Below are 12,702 nucleotides of genomic sequence, written 5' to 3'. Positions count from 1 at the left end.
AGTGTGGCTGGCCCATCTGTGAAAAGTGCCAAGGCCAGGCTGGAGCAGCCTGGGGTAGGGGAAGGTGTTGGGGTTGGAGCTGGATGGGCTTTAAGGTCCCTTCCAACCCAAACCATTCCACGATTATCCGGTTGTCACCCTCCCGTGGCAGTGCCAGGCTGAAGCCCTGGCTCCTCAGGACAGCTCTAAGCACACATCCCCCCCTGCCAGTCTTTAGGAAGTGGCAAAAAGCGTGTCCCAGGGTCTGGCTGTGCCAGGCTGTCACCACAGCCGGGCCTCGGGGGCCGTGCGGTGACCGGCGCAATTAGAAAGGGAAATAAACTGAGGAAGAGCAGAATGCCCGGCAATTTCCTGGGTGATTATGGCATCTGTGGGCCCCGTTAATGAGTTCGAAGCAGACAATCAGTGTCGAGCGCTAATTACAGCCCCGCTCCCTGATGCTCCCTGGGTACCACGGCCCTAAAGCGGCTCCGAGCCTCCGGAGCAGCCCACACGGCACTGAGGAGAAACTCCATGGGGTGAGAGCTGGGGGGCTGCTCTGGGCTGTGCCAGTGGCCCACAGGGCCGGGGACGGTGGCATCCGCTGGAGAATGCCAGGAATGCAGAGCAGAGCCTACAGGGAGGGGAGCCCGTGCCGCCGAATGGAGAAACCTGTTTGATTCCCCTGAAGGGCGAAACACACCCAAGTCTCCTCCTCAAAACAAGGCTTGGCTTCCCGGAGCCAGCCCTCTCGGCAGGTAAGGGCTCAGCTGTGCCACAGCCAGCGCCGAGCCCCGCACCGGAGCTGGGGGTGCTGCACCCGCTCCCCTGCCAGGCAGGGGGAGGAACAGGAGGGCTCTGCTGTCCTGAGGGGGGACACCCCGAGGGACACCTAAATCCTCCTCCTCCTCGGGGAAGTGGAGCTTGGCGGGGGTGCCTTGGATCCAAGCGCGGTGGATCTGGCGTGCTGTGGGTGCTGCAGGGATGGGATGGGGCTCCTACAGGAACGGGAGTGAGGCTGAGGTTTGGCTCTGGGGCTTCTCTGCACCTGTCTGATCTCAAATTCCCTCCCTGCCCGCTGCCCCATGTCCTCCTAAAATCCTTTCCCCTCTGGATTTCCACGGGGCACGGCAGTGACCTGCCTGGGACAGGTCTGGGTGTGGGCAGAGACCAGGAAAAATGCAAGCCTGTGACCCTTGACAACCTCTGGAGAGGTTTGTGGGGAGCTCCAGCTCTTTTTGCCTCTCCAGCCCCTCCTTCCCAGGACTTCTGTGGGACACGGGGGGTGCAGGCAGAGATTTCTCCCTCTCCTGCTCTGCCTTGTTTTGTTTCTCCCTGAATTAGTGTGAAATCAGCACCCTGGGAAGGAGTGGCAAAGCTGGCACAGAGGAGCGAGCACCTCCCTGTCCTTGCTTCATCCGAGCCCAGGGAATGTCATCCCCGTTTCCCTGTCCCACCCTCTGCTCCAGGACAGGCCCCTCGCAGGAGGACGAGCTGGGTTCACCTGGGCAGGTTGGCAAGCAGGGATGTCCTCCCTCCTCAGCTGGATCAGGATGTTTTATTTAGGATATTTTATTTGTTTTGTTATAAACCTGGTTTGTTTTATCCATCCAACCAACGATTCAGTACATTTCGTCCCAAAAAATGATCAGGACTTAAGTGGAAGTCCCAATTTCCACAAGTGGCTGATTTTAGTTTTCTTTTACAAAAAAGTTGTGTTTTCTTGGCAAGACCTTGTGGTGTCTCTGTGATGTCATGAGGCTCCAGTGAGCTTTTGTCCTGCTCTCTCTGTGGGTCAGTGACACAAACACAAAGCTCCACCTTTGACACAAACCCCATTTTTCCTTCCTTTTTCCTTTCATCTTTGGGACATCAAGGCTCAAGGTCAGCGGTGTGTGGGTGTGGTGAACGTCTTGCACATCCTTCCTTTCAAACCCAGAAATTAGCTGAGCAATTAGGAATTAATTCCATGTAATTAGAGCAATGAAACTGCACGCCCAGCATGGTGAAAATTCATTTCGAGATTTTGGCAGTAGCAGGGGTGAGTTTTTGTGCTGGGGGTGGTCCTGCTGGCAGCTCCCAGCACGGCAGAGCCCCAGGATGATCCCTTGGGATGGGCAGGTCTGTGCGCTGCTCTCGTGAAGTTTATGCCACACTTCCCTGACTTCAATGGCAAAAGGCTGTGCCAGCTTTATCTGGATTTGATTTTTTTTTTGTGGGACGTGTGGTTGGGAGTGAATGAAAGGAAATTCTAATTGTGCATTTGCAGCTTTCCAGGCGTTGTCTGGAGCACGGCTGGAACGTGTCTGTGTTGCCCCTGTGAGGTTTGGGCAGGATTTTCCCACTCCAGCTGCAGGATTTCACCCCTTTGCCCCCTGTTCAGGGAAAAAGAGATGTTCAGTGCCCTCAGGTCATGGAGATGAGATCCCAAGGGAATGTGGTGCTGGAATGAGGCTCCTCAGAGCTCCTGCACAGCCCTCAGGCTCTGCTGCAGCCACAACTTCATCCCAGACAAGCAGCTTGGGAATTCAGGAGGAATTTCTCCATGGAAAGGGTGGCAGGCCCTGGAAGGGGCTGCCCAGGGAGGTTTGGAGTGCCCATCCCTGGAGGTGTCCAAGGAAGGCCTGGAGGTGGCACTCAGAGCTCTGGGCTGGGAACAAGGTGGGCATCAGGCACAGCTTGGACTCAGTCCTGGAGGGTTTTTCCAGCCTCAGGGATTCTGGGATTGTGAGGGCTTCTGTGGCTCATGAACCAGGCAGCCATGAGCTGCTGTGTTGGACAAGTCCAGAAGGGTGGATTTAAGGTTTGCCTGGACTGTTTCAGTTATTGAATTCCTGACTGTTCACAGCTTGACTTTAGAAATCCCCTGGTGCTTCTTAAATATCCCCAAGTGTGCATGGAACAGCATCAGCGTTCAGTAGTCACTGCTTGGAAAATGGGAAAGGCAGGAATAAAAATCCTGCCCTGTCCTTCAGAGCAGCTGAGCACTGTCTAAAACCATGGAATCCCAGAATGGTTTGGGTGGGAAGGACCTTGAAGCCCATCCAGTGCCACCCCTGCCATGGGCAGGGACACCTCCCACTGTCCCAGGCTGCTCCAAGCTCCGTCCAACCTGGCCTGGGACACTTCCAGGGAATCAGAGTCACCCTGTGCCAGGGATCCAGAGACACCCTGTGCCAGGGATCCAGGCTGTGGGTCTGGACTTCCAGAGGCTCCCTCAGAACCTCCCCCTCCAAGCACGGAGCCTCCTGTGTGCAGGAGCTGGGATGAGATCCTCAGGTGCAGGCTGTGAGTCCCCAGTGTGGAACCTGAGGTGAAATTCCCACTGCCCCTTGTGTCCCCAAGGGCAGGCAGCGGGAGAGGAGTGCCCACTCTTCCCAGGAACGGGATGGGTTTTAAGTCAGAGTTCAAAGGTGAACTAAATCCAGTTTTAAGAATGCTGGCTTAACAATGTCACAGCACTGGGCCCAGGTGCTGCTCCAGCAGGAGCTGCCTGGAGCGGGATGGTGGCAGGGGTTAGCGTGGGTCTGGCAGGGTTCGTTCCAGCTCGGTGCTGTCCCTTCTCAGCAGATCAGGTGTCAGGTGGCAGCAGAGCAGGGACAAGGTTTGCATTGTGTGCTCTGGCTGGTGCAGGGAAATTCGACTCTGTGCCCTGCCGGGAGGCAGTGCTGTGGTCTGGATCAGCCATCCCGCAGCTGGGAAACTGCTGCTGGGGCAGGAAATGTGTGCTAAAGGAAAAAGGAAAAGCCTTTCGCCCTGCTCTCCTTCCCGTGTGTTTCCAGAAGCTGGGCTCGAGCTGCTGAGGGTCACATCAAATCCCCACCTTCCACACGGGAGCGGGGACCTGGCCTGGAGGGAGGGCTGGAGGCCAAAACTCTCAGCAGGCTTTAGGAGGCTCCAAGGAAGGAGGTTCAGACCTCTTGCAGGCTTTAAATACATTTTAATTTGAGGCTTGTGAAGGTCAGAACAGGCATCAATTATCCTCAAACCAGGAGATTTTTCCGCATGACTGCCCTGGGTCCTGTTTGCAGCCGAGGGCCTTCGGGTCACCGGCCAAGTCCTCCATTAGTGCCCAGCTCCTGGGGGAAATGAGTTCTGTGCTGGTGGCCAGGGGCAGGGGGAGCACGGAGAGCTCCATGGAGAGCTCTGGCACGGGCTCAGCCAGCAGGAGCAGAGCCTGGAGCTGCTGCTGGATCACCTTGGGTGGGACTTGGATCACGGCAGAATGGGATCCCCACGGGGACGGGATCCCCGTGGGCAGGACAGGATCCCCACGGGGCCTGGATCCCCGTGGGCAGGACGGGATCCCCGTGGGCAGGACAGGATCCCCACGGGGCCTGGATCACCATGGGCAGGACGGGATCACTGCAGGGCCTGGATCATCACATGCAGGACGGGATCACTTCAGATCCCTTCAGATCCCACATGGGCTTTGGGCTGAGGGAAATAACCCTGGTGAGGGCACAAGTTGGTATCTGTAGATGACCTTTGGGTGAGGCACCCAGAGTTTTACTCCTTGTCCAGGAATCACAGAGTCATCGAGGTTGGAAGGGACCTTCAAGGTCCTCCAGTGCCACCAAGGGACTGCAGCAGTGGGACCTGGGGGTTCCTGTCCCAAAAGGGTCCCGCTGGGAGAGCCTTTGCAGGTGCAGAGCATCGCTGTGCAGGACGAGGGATCAGCATGGAAAAGGGAGAGTGGAGCTGTGGAGCTTGGGACAGCCCATCCCAGGGCCAGGAAGCAAAACCCTGGGAGCAGGAGTGCTGGAAGCTGGACTCAGTGGCTGGCCTGGCTGCGGGGACAGTTCAGGACTCTGAAGGCTCCCGCGGTGCTCCCAGGAAAGCTGGATTTATGGGATCAAAGCAGCTCCGCTTCCCTTTCCCTGGGCATTCCTTCAGTCCTCAGAACTGGATCCAACGTGGGATCCAGCTCATCCCCAAAACACACAGAGAGCAAGGTGCTATTAGGCACAAAGGGGCCATTACCCTGAGTGCCCTACAAGCAGCAGGCTGAAAGCTTGTTATTAACATTTAAAAGTCCCAGTTGAGCCATCAAAAAGGAGGGTGGCTGGCAGGGAAGAGGAGCTCCAGTCAGCTTTGAAGGAGCAGCAAATGTTTCATCTCCTGCAGGGTAATTACAGCTCCTTAAGCGCTTTCCATGGAAAGCAGGATCCTTCCCAATTAAGGAATGGGCTGCTGATTTCAGGCACTTGAAGAATTTATTAGGGAAGGGTTGGTGTGGCTGTGCCTGCTCTCCTCAGGGGATGGGATGAGAGGGCAGGGACAGCTCACCCCCTCCAGGGCCACGGCGGCAGCTCCGTAGCCTTGGGCGCTCCCTCGTTCATCCCACGGGCTGTGATCCATAGGGATCGCTCCCTGCTGGGCACAAGAGAGAAGTTTGTGGTGTTGGAGCTGCTTTAAAACTCCAGGGCACAGAAAGGCTGAGGCAGGGCAGGGACCCCACGGAGCCCCGAGCGTGCGGAGGGAGAGCTGAGCTGGGCTCTGCCCCAGAGCACCTGAACATTGGCATCCAAACAAGGTTCCAGCTCCCTTTTCCTCATTAAATAGCCTGGAATCGCTTTCCTCATTAAATAGCTTGGAATGGCTTTCCTCAGGGACGAGGAGCTCCGGAGTGTCCTCAGTGGGAGCACCGTGCCCTTCCTGCTGCAGCCGGGCTTGACCCCAAACCAGGGCATCTCTGGCTCTCAGCAAAGCTGCCCATGAACCCCAGGGCTTCCCAGAGGTGGGAACAGCCTGTGTGTGTTGTCTGGCTGGTGCTCCATGCCTTTGGGAACAGGGATTTGGGGTTAGTTACCTGGATTCAGGCAGCAGCTCCATTGGAAGGGTGCAGTCTCAGGATATGCTCTGACAGGATTTTGCTCCTGTGCAGACAGGATGTTTATTTCTTGTGCTGGGTGGCTCATGGTGGATGCTTTGTCAGTGGGAATGAACCATTTTTACAGATCTCCTGCTGCCTGATCCCAGTGCTCCATCCCAGAGGCTGGTATCCGAAGCTGAGTACCAGTTGCATTTATCCAGCACGCAGGATGAGGGGTTTGTTGTACCACAGACATGAGCTGGACCATGAATCACAGATGATTCCAAATATCAGAAGGAATATTGGAATACCAGCTGGCTGTTGTGTGTTCGGATTGCACAGGGATGGGTGCAATGCTTGGGAATGCTTGCAGAGGGAGGGGAGCCTTGGGGAATTGTTTGGGATCAGATGGGAAGAGGAGGGGATGAGCAGTGGGCAGATCCCTGGCTGAGACAAGGCAGGGGAGAAGGCTTTGCCAAGCAGCAATGCCGTGAGATCAGCACCCAGCATTCCTCCCGGGCGTGTGGCTTCCCGGGAATACTGCAGGGACAGGCCCACCAGCAGGAAAGAACAACCTAATTTTGGGTCCTCCCAAATAGGGTTGGGCCTTTCATTACTGGCTGGCAGAGTCATTCCAGAATCCAGGAGAGGGTTTTGGCAAGGGAAGACTGGGGGTGGTAAAAGCTGGAAGGTGTCCCTGCCGTGGAAGGGTTTGGAACTGGATGAGATTTAAGGTCCCATGCAACCCAAACCATTCTGGGGTTCAATGCCTGATTTTCTTCTCCAAAACAAAAGCTCATCCCGCAGCTTCCATGAAAAAATTAGGAGTGAAAACAGAACAGAACCATTTCTGACAAACATACCCAGGTGCTGAATTAACCTGGCTCCTTCTCATCCCACCTGACACAAATCCCAAGGATGTTCCAGGAACCTTGGAGTTCTGTAGACTCCAGAAGGCCTGGCCCACCTGAGTAGCTCTGGGCACTTTTGCAAGATCTCCTGCACCACTTTCCTCCCCGAGCTGGAAAATCACCTCTGGCATGGCTGGATTTGATTTTCCCTGTCCTTGATGCTGCAGGTTCACGGGTGAGGAGCAATCCCAGCTGTGGTACAAGGACAGAGTCTCCCCATCCTCTGGGCACCGTGGCTGTGCTCTCCTCCCCACACACCTGCCAAGGTTTTATACCACAACTCATATTTTGTTTATCCCCTTTTCCATTTCTTCCAGGGCTTCTTGGCTTGGAGCAGTCGCAGAAGGGGAAGGTGCTGCTGAGACCATGATGTCCCTGGGTGTCACCAAAGGTAAGTCCTGGTTTTCCTCTGTTTCCTCTGCCCAGCTGGATGTGCTGGAATGTCCCTGCTGGGACAGGCCACCAGGGAGCTGTTTCACTGAGGTGTGAAAACACTGCCTGGCCCTCTGTGGTCCAGAGGGATAAGCTGATCCTGAGGTCTGGATGGCCACGTCTCCATCCTCCATCAAGAGCTGGTGAAAGTCCCACTCAGTGTCGGGGTCTCTGACAGAGAGGAGAGAGCTCCATGCTGGGATAGATCCCTTCTGCCCCGCTGATCCGTGCGTCCTTCCCTCCCTCTCCCTGCTCTCCCAGGAGGGCTGATCCCGCCCACAGACGAGGATCGCCGCAGGATCATCCGGCAGATGAAGGTTCGCACCACGCTGCGAGGGGACAAGAGCTGGATCCAGCACCACAACTCTGACTCGGACGAGGAGAAGAGCAGCCCCCAGTAAGTGTGGCCACAGGAACATTCCCTTCTCCTTCCCTTTCCCTCATCAGAATTCCCTGAGCTGGAAGGAACCCGGATCACTGATCCACCCCCTGGCCCTGCACAGACACCCCGGCAATCCCACCCTGTGCCCGAGGGCATTGTCCAAACGCTCCTGGAGCTCTGGGTTCTCTGGGCACTCCGGTCTCCAGCTGCACAGGATGTGCTGGGACAGGTTTTGGGGTCCCCGTGGTGCCCCGTGGTGCCCCGTGCTGCTCCTGATAAATGCAGGGTGGGAAGAGGCTTGGGCAAATGTCTTCTCCTGGAGCTGGGAATTCAGCAGCACCAACAGGTTGGAAGTACAGGAGAGCTCCAAAGTTTTGTGGAGCCAGATTGTGCTTCAGCATCTCAGAGTGACAAACTCAGGGCAGGCCTGGGTGGGAGGGAGTTCAGGGTGGAAGAGGCAGGAGATCAAACAGCTCCTGGATGTCACACGGGGCCCTGTGCCAGGGAACACAGTCTGCTCCAGCTCCTCTTTCCTTGGAAACAAACCCAATCCCAAATCCATCTTCTCTTCCCTCCCTCTCCAAACCCATCACAGCCATGTTCAGCAAGTTCCTCAGTTAACCAGGTCCTTGTGTTTCCTGTTCCCTCAGGTCTGGACAGGCTGGTGGGGGATCCCTGGCCCCCAAACCCGCTGCTCCCCAGCAGGACAGGTAATTCCAGGGGCCCATCCTGCTCCTTCCCTGCTGTGCTGGCTCCGGGGGTCGGTGCAAGCTCTCGGTGTGTCCCCTCCTCAGCCCTGCTCACAACAATGTCTCACCTTGGGGGGAGCATGGATTGGCTCCTGAGGGGTGCAGCAGGATGGAGGGGTGTCTTTAATCCAGGGGAATGATGAGCCCGTGATCCCACAAGGCTGGGATGGGGCACCAGCTCCTGTGCTGCTGCAACCCCTCGGTGCTCCAAGCTCGGGGCAGGGGGAGCCCTGGCTGGGGCTGAATTTGGCTCAGAGCACGAGGGGTCTCCAGGAACTCAGGAGTTTGTAGGAATATCCTGAAATATCAAACTCTTGGGAAGGGCCTGGCCCTGTGTGAGAGCTCTGCCCTCTCCTGTGAGTCCTTTCCTGCTTCCCTTTCCCTGTGCCAGCTCTTCCCACTGCTTGTCAGACAGTGCTCTCCAGAGGAGCCACGCTGTGCTCCCTTCCTGGGAATGCTCCCTCAGAGGAGTTGGAGTGGAGCTGCTGTTCTCCAGTGATAAAATAATCGGGATCTCTATCACCTCTGATTTCCCCCTTCCATGCCACCAACCTGGGGAGTTAATCTGGAGCCAGAGAACACTGCCAGCAGGGCTAATTTTAATTGGCTCGCTCTAAAATTCACTTTTTCTATAAAAAACCTTTCATAGAGCTTGTTCTGTCGATTATTGATTTTAAAACATCCCTCCAGGGTCAATCCAGCTGTGGGATCCCTCCAGGCCTGCTTAGCTGGATTTTTGATTTGACATCCACGTGGACATTCCCCTTCAGTCCTGGTGCTGCTGCTGTTGTTTTTCCCGTGTTTTTTAACTTACTGATGTCTGTTCTTGGCACAGGTCCTCTGCCTCCAAGCCCCAGTCCGGATACCTCATCAGGTGGGTGTGGAGTGGGAGAGATTTGGGCTGCAGGGGGAGGAGAACTGGATCAGGAGCAACGAGCAGGAAAAAGATTCCCTCTCAGGTTCTACTGGCTGGGAACATCCCGATGCTCAGGGTGAAGAGCCAGTCCTGCTGTTTCACCAGTGGTTTGAACTTTGCTCCAAATGTTTTCCAACCCAAAATTTAAGATGCCCCTTCCCTCCCCAGGGGGGTGTTCACCAGGACCATCGATAAGAGCTCATCTGTGACGGATTCTTCACCTCCCAATCAAGCACAGAAAAAGTACGTGTGTGCCTCCTCCTTCTGCTCCTCCTCCTCCCCCTTCATGAAAGGAGATTTCAAACCCTCATTTCCAGCCCTCCTCTTGCTTTGGCTGGTGCTCATGGGCTTCCAGAGCTCCTCTAAATCCTTACAAAATGCTGGAAGACGTTGCTGTCCATTTTACAGACACAGGAAAAGAGAGGCATCAAACTCCGTGTTTTCCTCTCCACAGCTGGCTCTGAAAGCACCCATGGGCTTGGAGTTAATTTGGGAGGGAAAATCCCAGGGAAACCTTGCAAAGCTGGAACGCTAAATTTTGATGGGTTTAGTGGGATTTTTGTGGGGGTTTTTCAACCTGTCTTGTGCAAGGCACTTACATTTGGTTCTAACAAGTCAGATCTAAGCATGGCTCTGATCTGAGCAGGGGCCCAGAGAAGTTGTGCCCCATCCCTGGGAGTGTTCCAGGACAGGTTGGAGCACCCTGGGATAGTGGAAGGTGTCCCTGCCCATGGCAGGGGGTGGGATGGGGTGACCTTTAAGGTCCCTTCCCACCCAAACCCTCCTGGGGTTCTGTAGGGGCTCTGTAGCATCTCAAGTGAAACCCTTTGTAACCCCATTTTCCCCCTGGGAAGAAGGATGATGCCCCAAGGTGTCTCCTCCCTTCCCCCTCGCTGATCCCGGGATGGAGCAGCTCCATCCCACAGAAGGGTGTGTCCATATTGGCTCCAACGACTCCCAGTGGCCGTGGGGAAGCAAAGCAGACCCCAAATCCCAGCCCTAAATCCTAAAAAGGAGGCAAATGCTGCCCTTGAATTGGACAGCATTCCCTGCAATCACAGTGGGGATATTTGGGGTGACCCTGTTTTCCTCCTTCCTGTGGAGCTCCCCTGGGGCAGGAGGAGGGGAGGGATGGAAGGTCACATTCCCAGGTGTGGTTTGTGTCCCCTCAGCACGTTCCTGAAGGGACAGAGCCGCTCCCCCTCCGGATACAGGATGACCACAGAGGACTACAAGAAGCTGTGAGTGTGCGAAGGGAGCGGTTCCTCCTGGAGCTCCTCCTGGAGCTTCCAGAGCTTCCACCAGAAACTCCAGTGGTTCCCAGGGCTCTGTGGGCCGGGAGGTGCTCCTGGAACTGATAGTGGCCTTTGTAGGGAGGGGATTTTATCACCAGCCAGGAATGGAGGGTGCAGCCTGAGAGCTGGGTTTGGAGCATTCCTGAAGCCTGGGGAAAGGGGGATCCCTTGGCAGAACAGCACTGTGGGCATTCCCTGCCCAGCTTTTCATGTCCCAGCCTGTGGCTCTGATCCGAAATGGGGTTGGGGTCTCTGGGCTTAACCCCTGGACTAAGGAAAAAAATCCTACAGGGACACGTGCACCCCACTGGGAAATGCAGGTGTTTCCCAGGGTCTGAACCATTCCCTTGGATTCACTTGTGTTCCTGCTGCCTCTGCCCCAGCCACGGCAGCAATTCCCTGACCCCGGCTCTCCCTTCCCTCCCTCCCCATGGCAGGGCTCCGTACAACGTCCGGCAGAAATCCGTGGATGGCGATGAGGAGGATGTGCCTTTTTCCCCGGATGAGCATAAGAAGAGGTGAGGCCTGGAGGTGGCTCCGTGCTGCTGCAGGGACAGTCACAAGGGGCCTCGCCCCAGCCAGGCTGCTCCATCCTGGGGGGTTGGTGGATGCGGGCATGGAGCAGGGCTGGTGGCAATCCAAGGACAATCACAGCTCTCGCTGCTCCGAGCCTGGCTCTGCCCACGGGCCACCGCGCTGCCGACAAAGCGTCATTAAAATCCTGACGTGATGCAGCCTGACAGCGCGGCCCAATTAACCCGGCAGCTGGGAAGGGCCGTGGAATCCACGGGCTGCCCCGTGTCCATGGGGAAGGATGGAGATGCACAAACAGCCGGGAGGGAGGAGCCCAGCTCCCCCCCCTGTGGGTGCCCTCGGAGCCGGGATCACTCCAGGACTGGCACCCGACGCCAGATCCAGGCAGGGCTGTCCTTCTCCTATCGGGAATCATCCTGGAATGGTTGGGTGGAAGAGACCTCAAAGCTCATCCAGCCCCACCCCTGCCATGGGCAGAGACACCTCCCAGTATCCCAGGGTGCTCCAAGCCCCAGTGTCCAACCCTTGGGCACTGCCAGGGATGGGGCACAGGACAGGGACAGCAACAGGTCTGCTCTCTCTGGCTGCAGCCTCGTTGCATCTCATGGGGTTTCTGAGGACCCTTTTCCTCAGCCACAAGATTTGTACAAAGGAAATCTTGGTCACTGTCCCATGGGGTCCAACCACTAAAGAGCTGGAGAGGGATTTGGGATGTGGGCTGGAGGGACAGGACACAGGGAATGGCTTCCCAGTGCCAGAGGGCAGGGCTGGATGGGATATTGGGAAGGAATTGTTCCCTGGGAGGGTGTGAGGCCCTGGCACAGGGTGCCCAGAGCAGCTGTGGCTGCCCCTGGATCCCTGGCAGTGTCCCAGGCCCTTCCAGGGATTTGCCCTCTCCCTTGGGACAGTGGGTGGTACCAAGGCCGGTGCAGACACTCCATGGAGTGTGTCAGCCACAGAGCCCATGTCCCGTTTTTCTGTGCATGGAACCCAATATTGCACCAGTCCAGGTCTGCAATGGATTGTCCAGCCCTGGCACAGCTGCCCCGGGCAGTGGTGGAGTCCCCATCCTGTGGCTGTGGCACTTGAGGCCATGGCTCAGTGGTGACCATGGTGCTGGTTGATGGCTGGACTGGATCACCTCAAAGGTCTTTTCCAACCTCAACCATTCCATGAAATCTGCTCCCCAGAGCGCAGGAGCTCTGTCAGGGTTAGCCCCAGCCTGTCCACGGCTCCAGCCAGCAGGGAGTATTGGGATGAGCAGGATGTGACCCCTTCCCTCCCTCCCTTCCAGGACGGAGGCTGCCAACAACGTCCTGCGGCGCTCTGCCGGCCGGGAGCGTGCCTACGTCCTGTCCGCGGCCAAGAAGAGCAACGGGTGAGTGTCCAGGGGGTGGGGATGGCACAGGAGCCAGGGAAGGGCTGCTCGAGGGGGCGCAGGGGAAGGGAAACTCTCCAACACAGCAGCCGAGGATAGGCCACAAAGATGCTCCCAGGGCTGAAGCTCCTCCCCTACAAGGGAAGGTTGGGAGAGCTGGGGGTGCTCACCTGGAGAAGGGTCCAGGGAGAGCTCAGAGCCCCTTCCAGAGCCTAAAGGGGCTCCAGGAGAGCTGCAGAGGGACTGGGGACAAGGCATGGAGGGACAGGACACAGGGAATGGCTTCCCAGTGCCAGAGGGCAGGGCTGGAT

The 12,702-nt window shown here is 56.8% G+C and overlaps 1 protein-coding gene across 9 annotated transcripts in view; it reads left to right on the top strand.

Moving 5' to 3' along the window:
- Window positions 1-545: 545 nt before the first annotated feature.
- Window positions 546-12,702, top strand: part of ZNF185 (zinc finger protein 185 (LIM domain)) — a 29,249-nt gene continuing 17,092 nt past the window's right edge. For 8 of the 9 annotated variants that reach the window (XM_017741480.1, XM_017741490.1, XM_017741529.1 and 5 more), the window contains exons 1-9: window positions 6,849-6,880; window positions 7,023-7,096; window positions 7,399-7,534; window positions 8,170-8,229; window positions 9,104-9,142; window positions 9,353-9,427; window positions 10,357-10,425; window positions 10,917-10,997; window positions 12,308-12,391. In XM_017741480.1, the coding sequence (XP_017596969.1) occupies window positions 6,864-6,880; window positions 7,023-7,096; window positions 7,399-7,534; window positions 8,170-8,229; window positions 9,104-9,142; window positions 9,353-9,427; window positions 10,357-10,425; window positions 10,917-10,997; window positions 12,308-12,391 (635 nt within the window). In that variant the 5' untranslated portion in view covers window positions 6,849-6,863. Of the gene's footprint in view, window positions 738-6,848; window positions 6,881-7,022; window positions 7,097-7,398; window positions 7,535-8,169; window positions 8,230-9,103; window positions 9,143-9,352; window positions 9,428-10,356; window positions 10,426-10,916; window positions 10,998-12,307; window positions 12,392-12,702 lie in introns of those variants that run through there. The other variant, XM_017741501.1, reaches the window with a different exon arrangement.

The sequence above is a fragment of the Corvus brachyrhynchos genome, unplaced genomic scaffold, assembly GCF_000691975.1.
Source record: "Corvus brachyrhynchos isolate BGI_N302 unplaced genomic scaffold, ASM69197v1 scaffold351, whole genome shotgun sequence".
NCBI lineage: Eukaryota > Metazoa > Chordata > Aves > Passeriformes > Corvidae > Corvus > Corvus brachyrhynchos.
The sequence above is the reverse complement of the archived record's forward strand: the minus strand, read 5'-3'. Positions and strand labels throughout refer to the sequence as shown.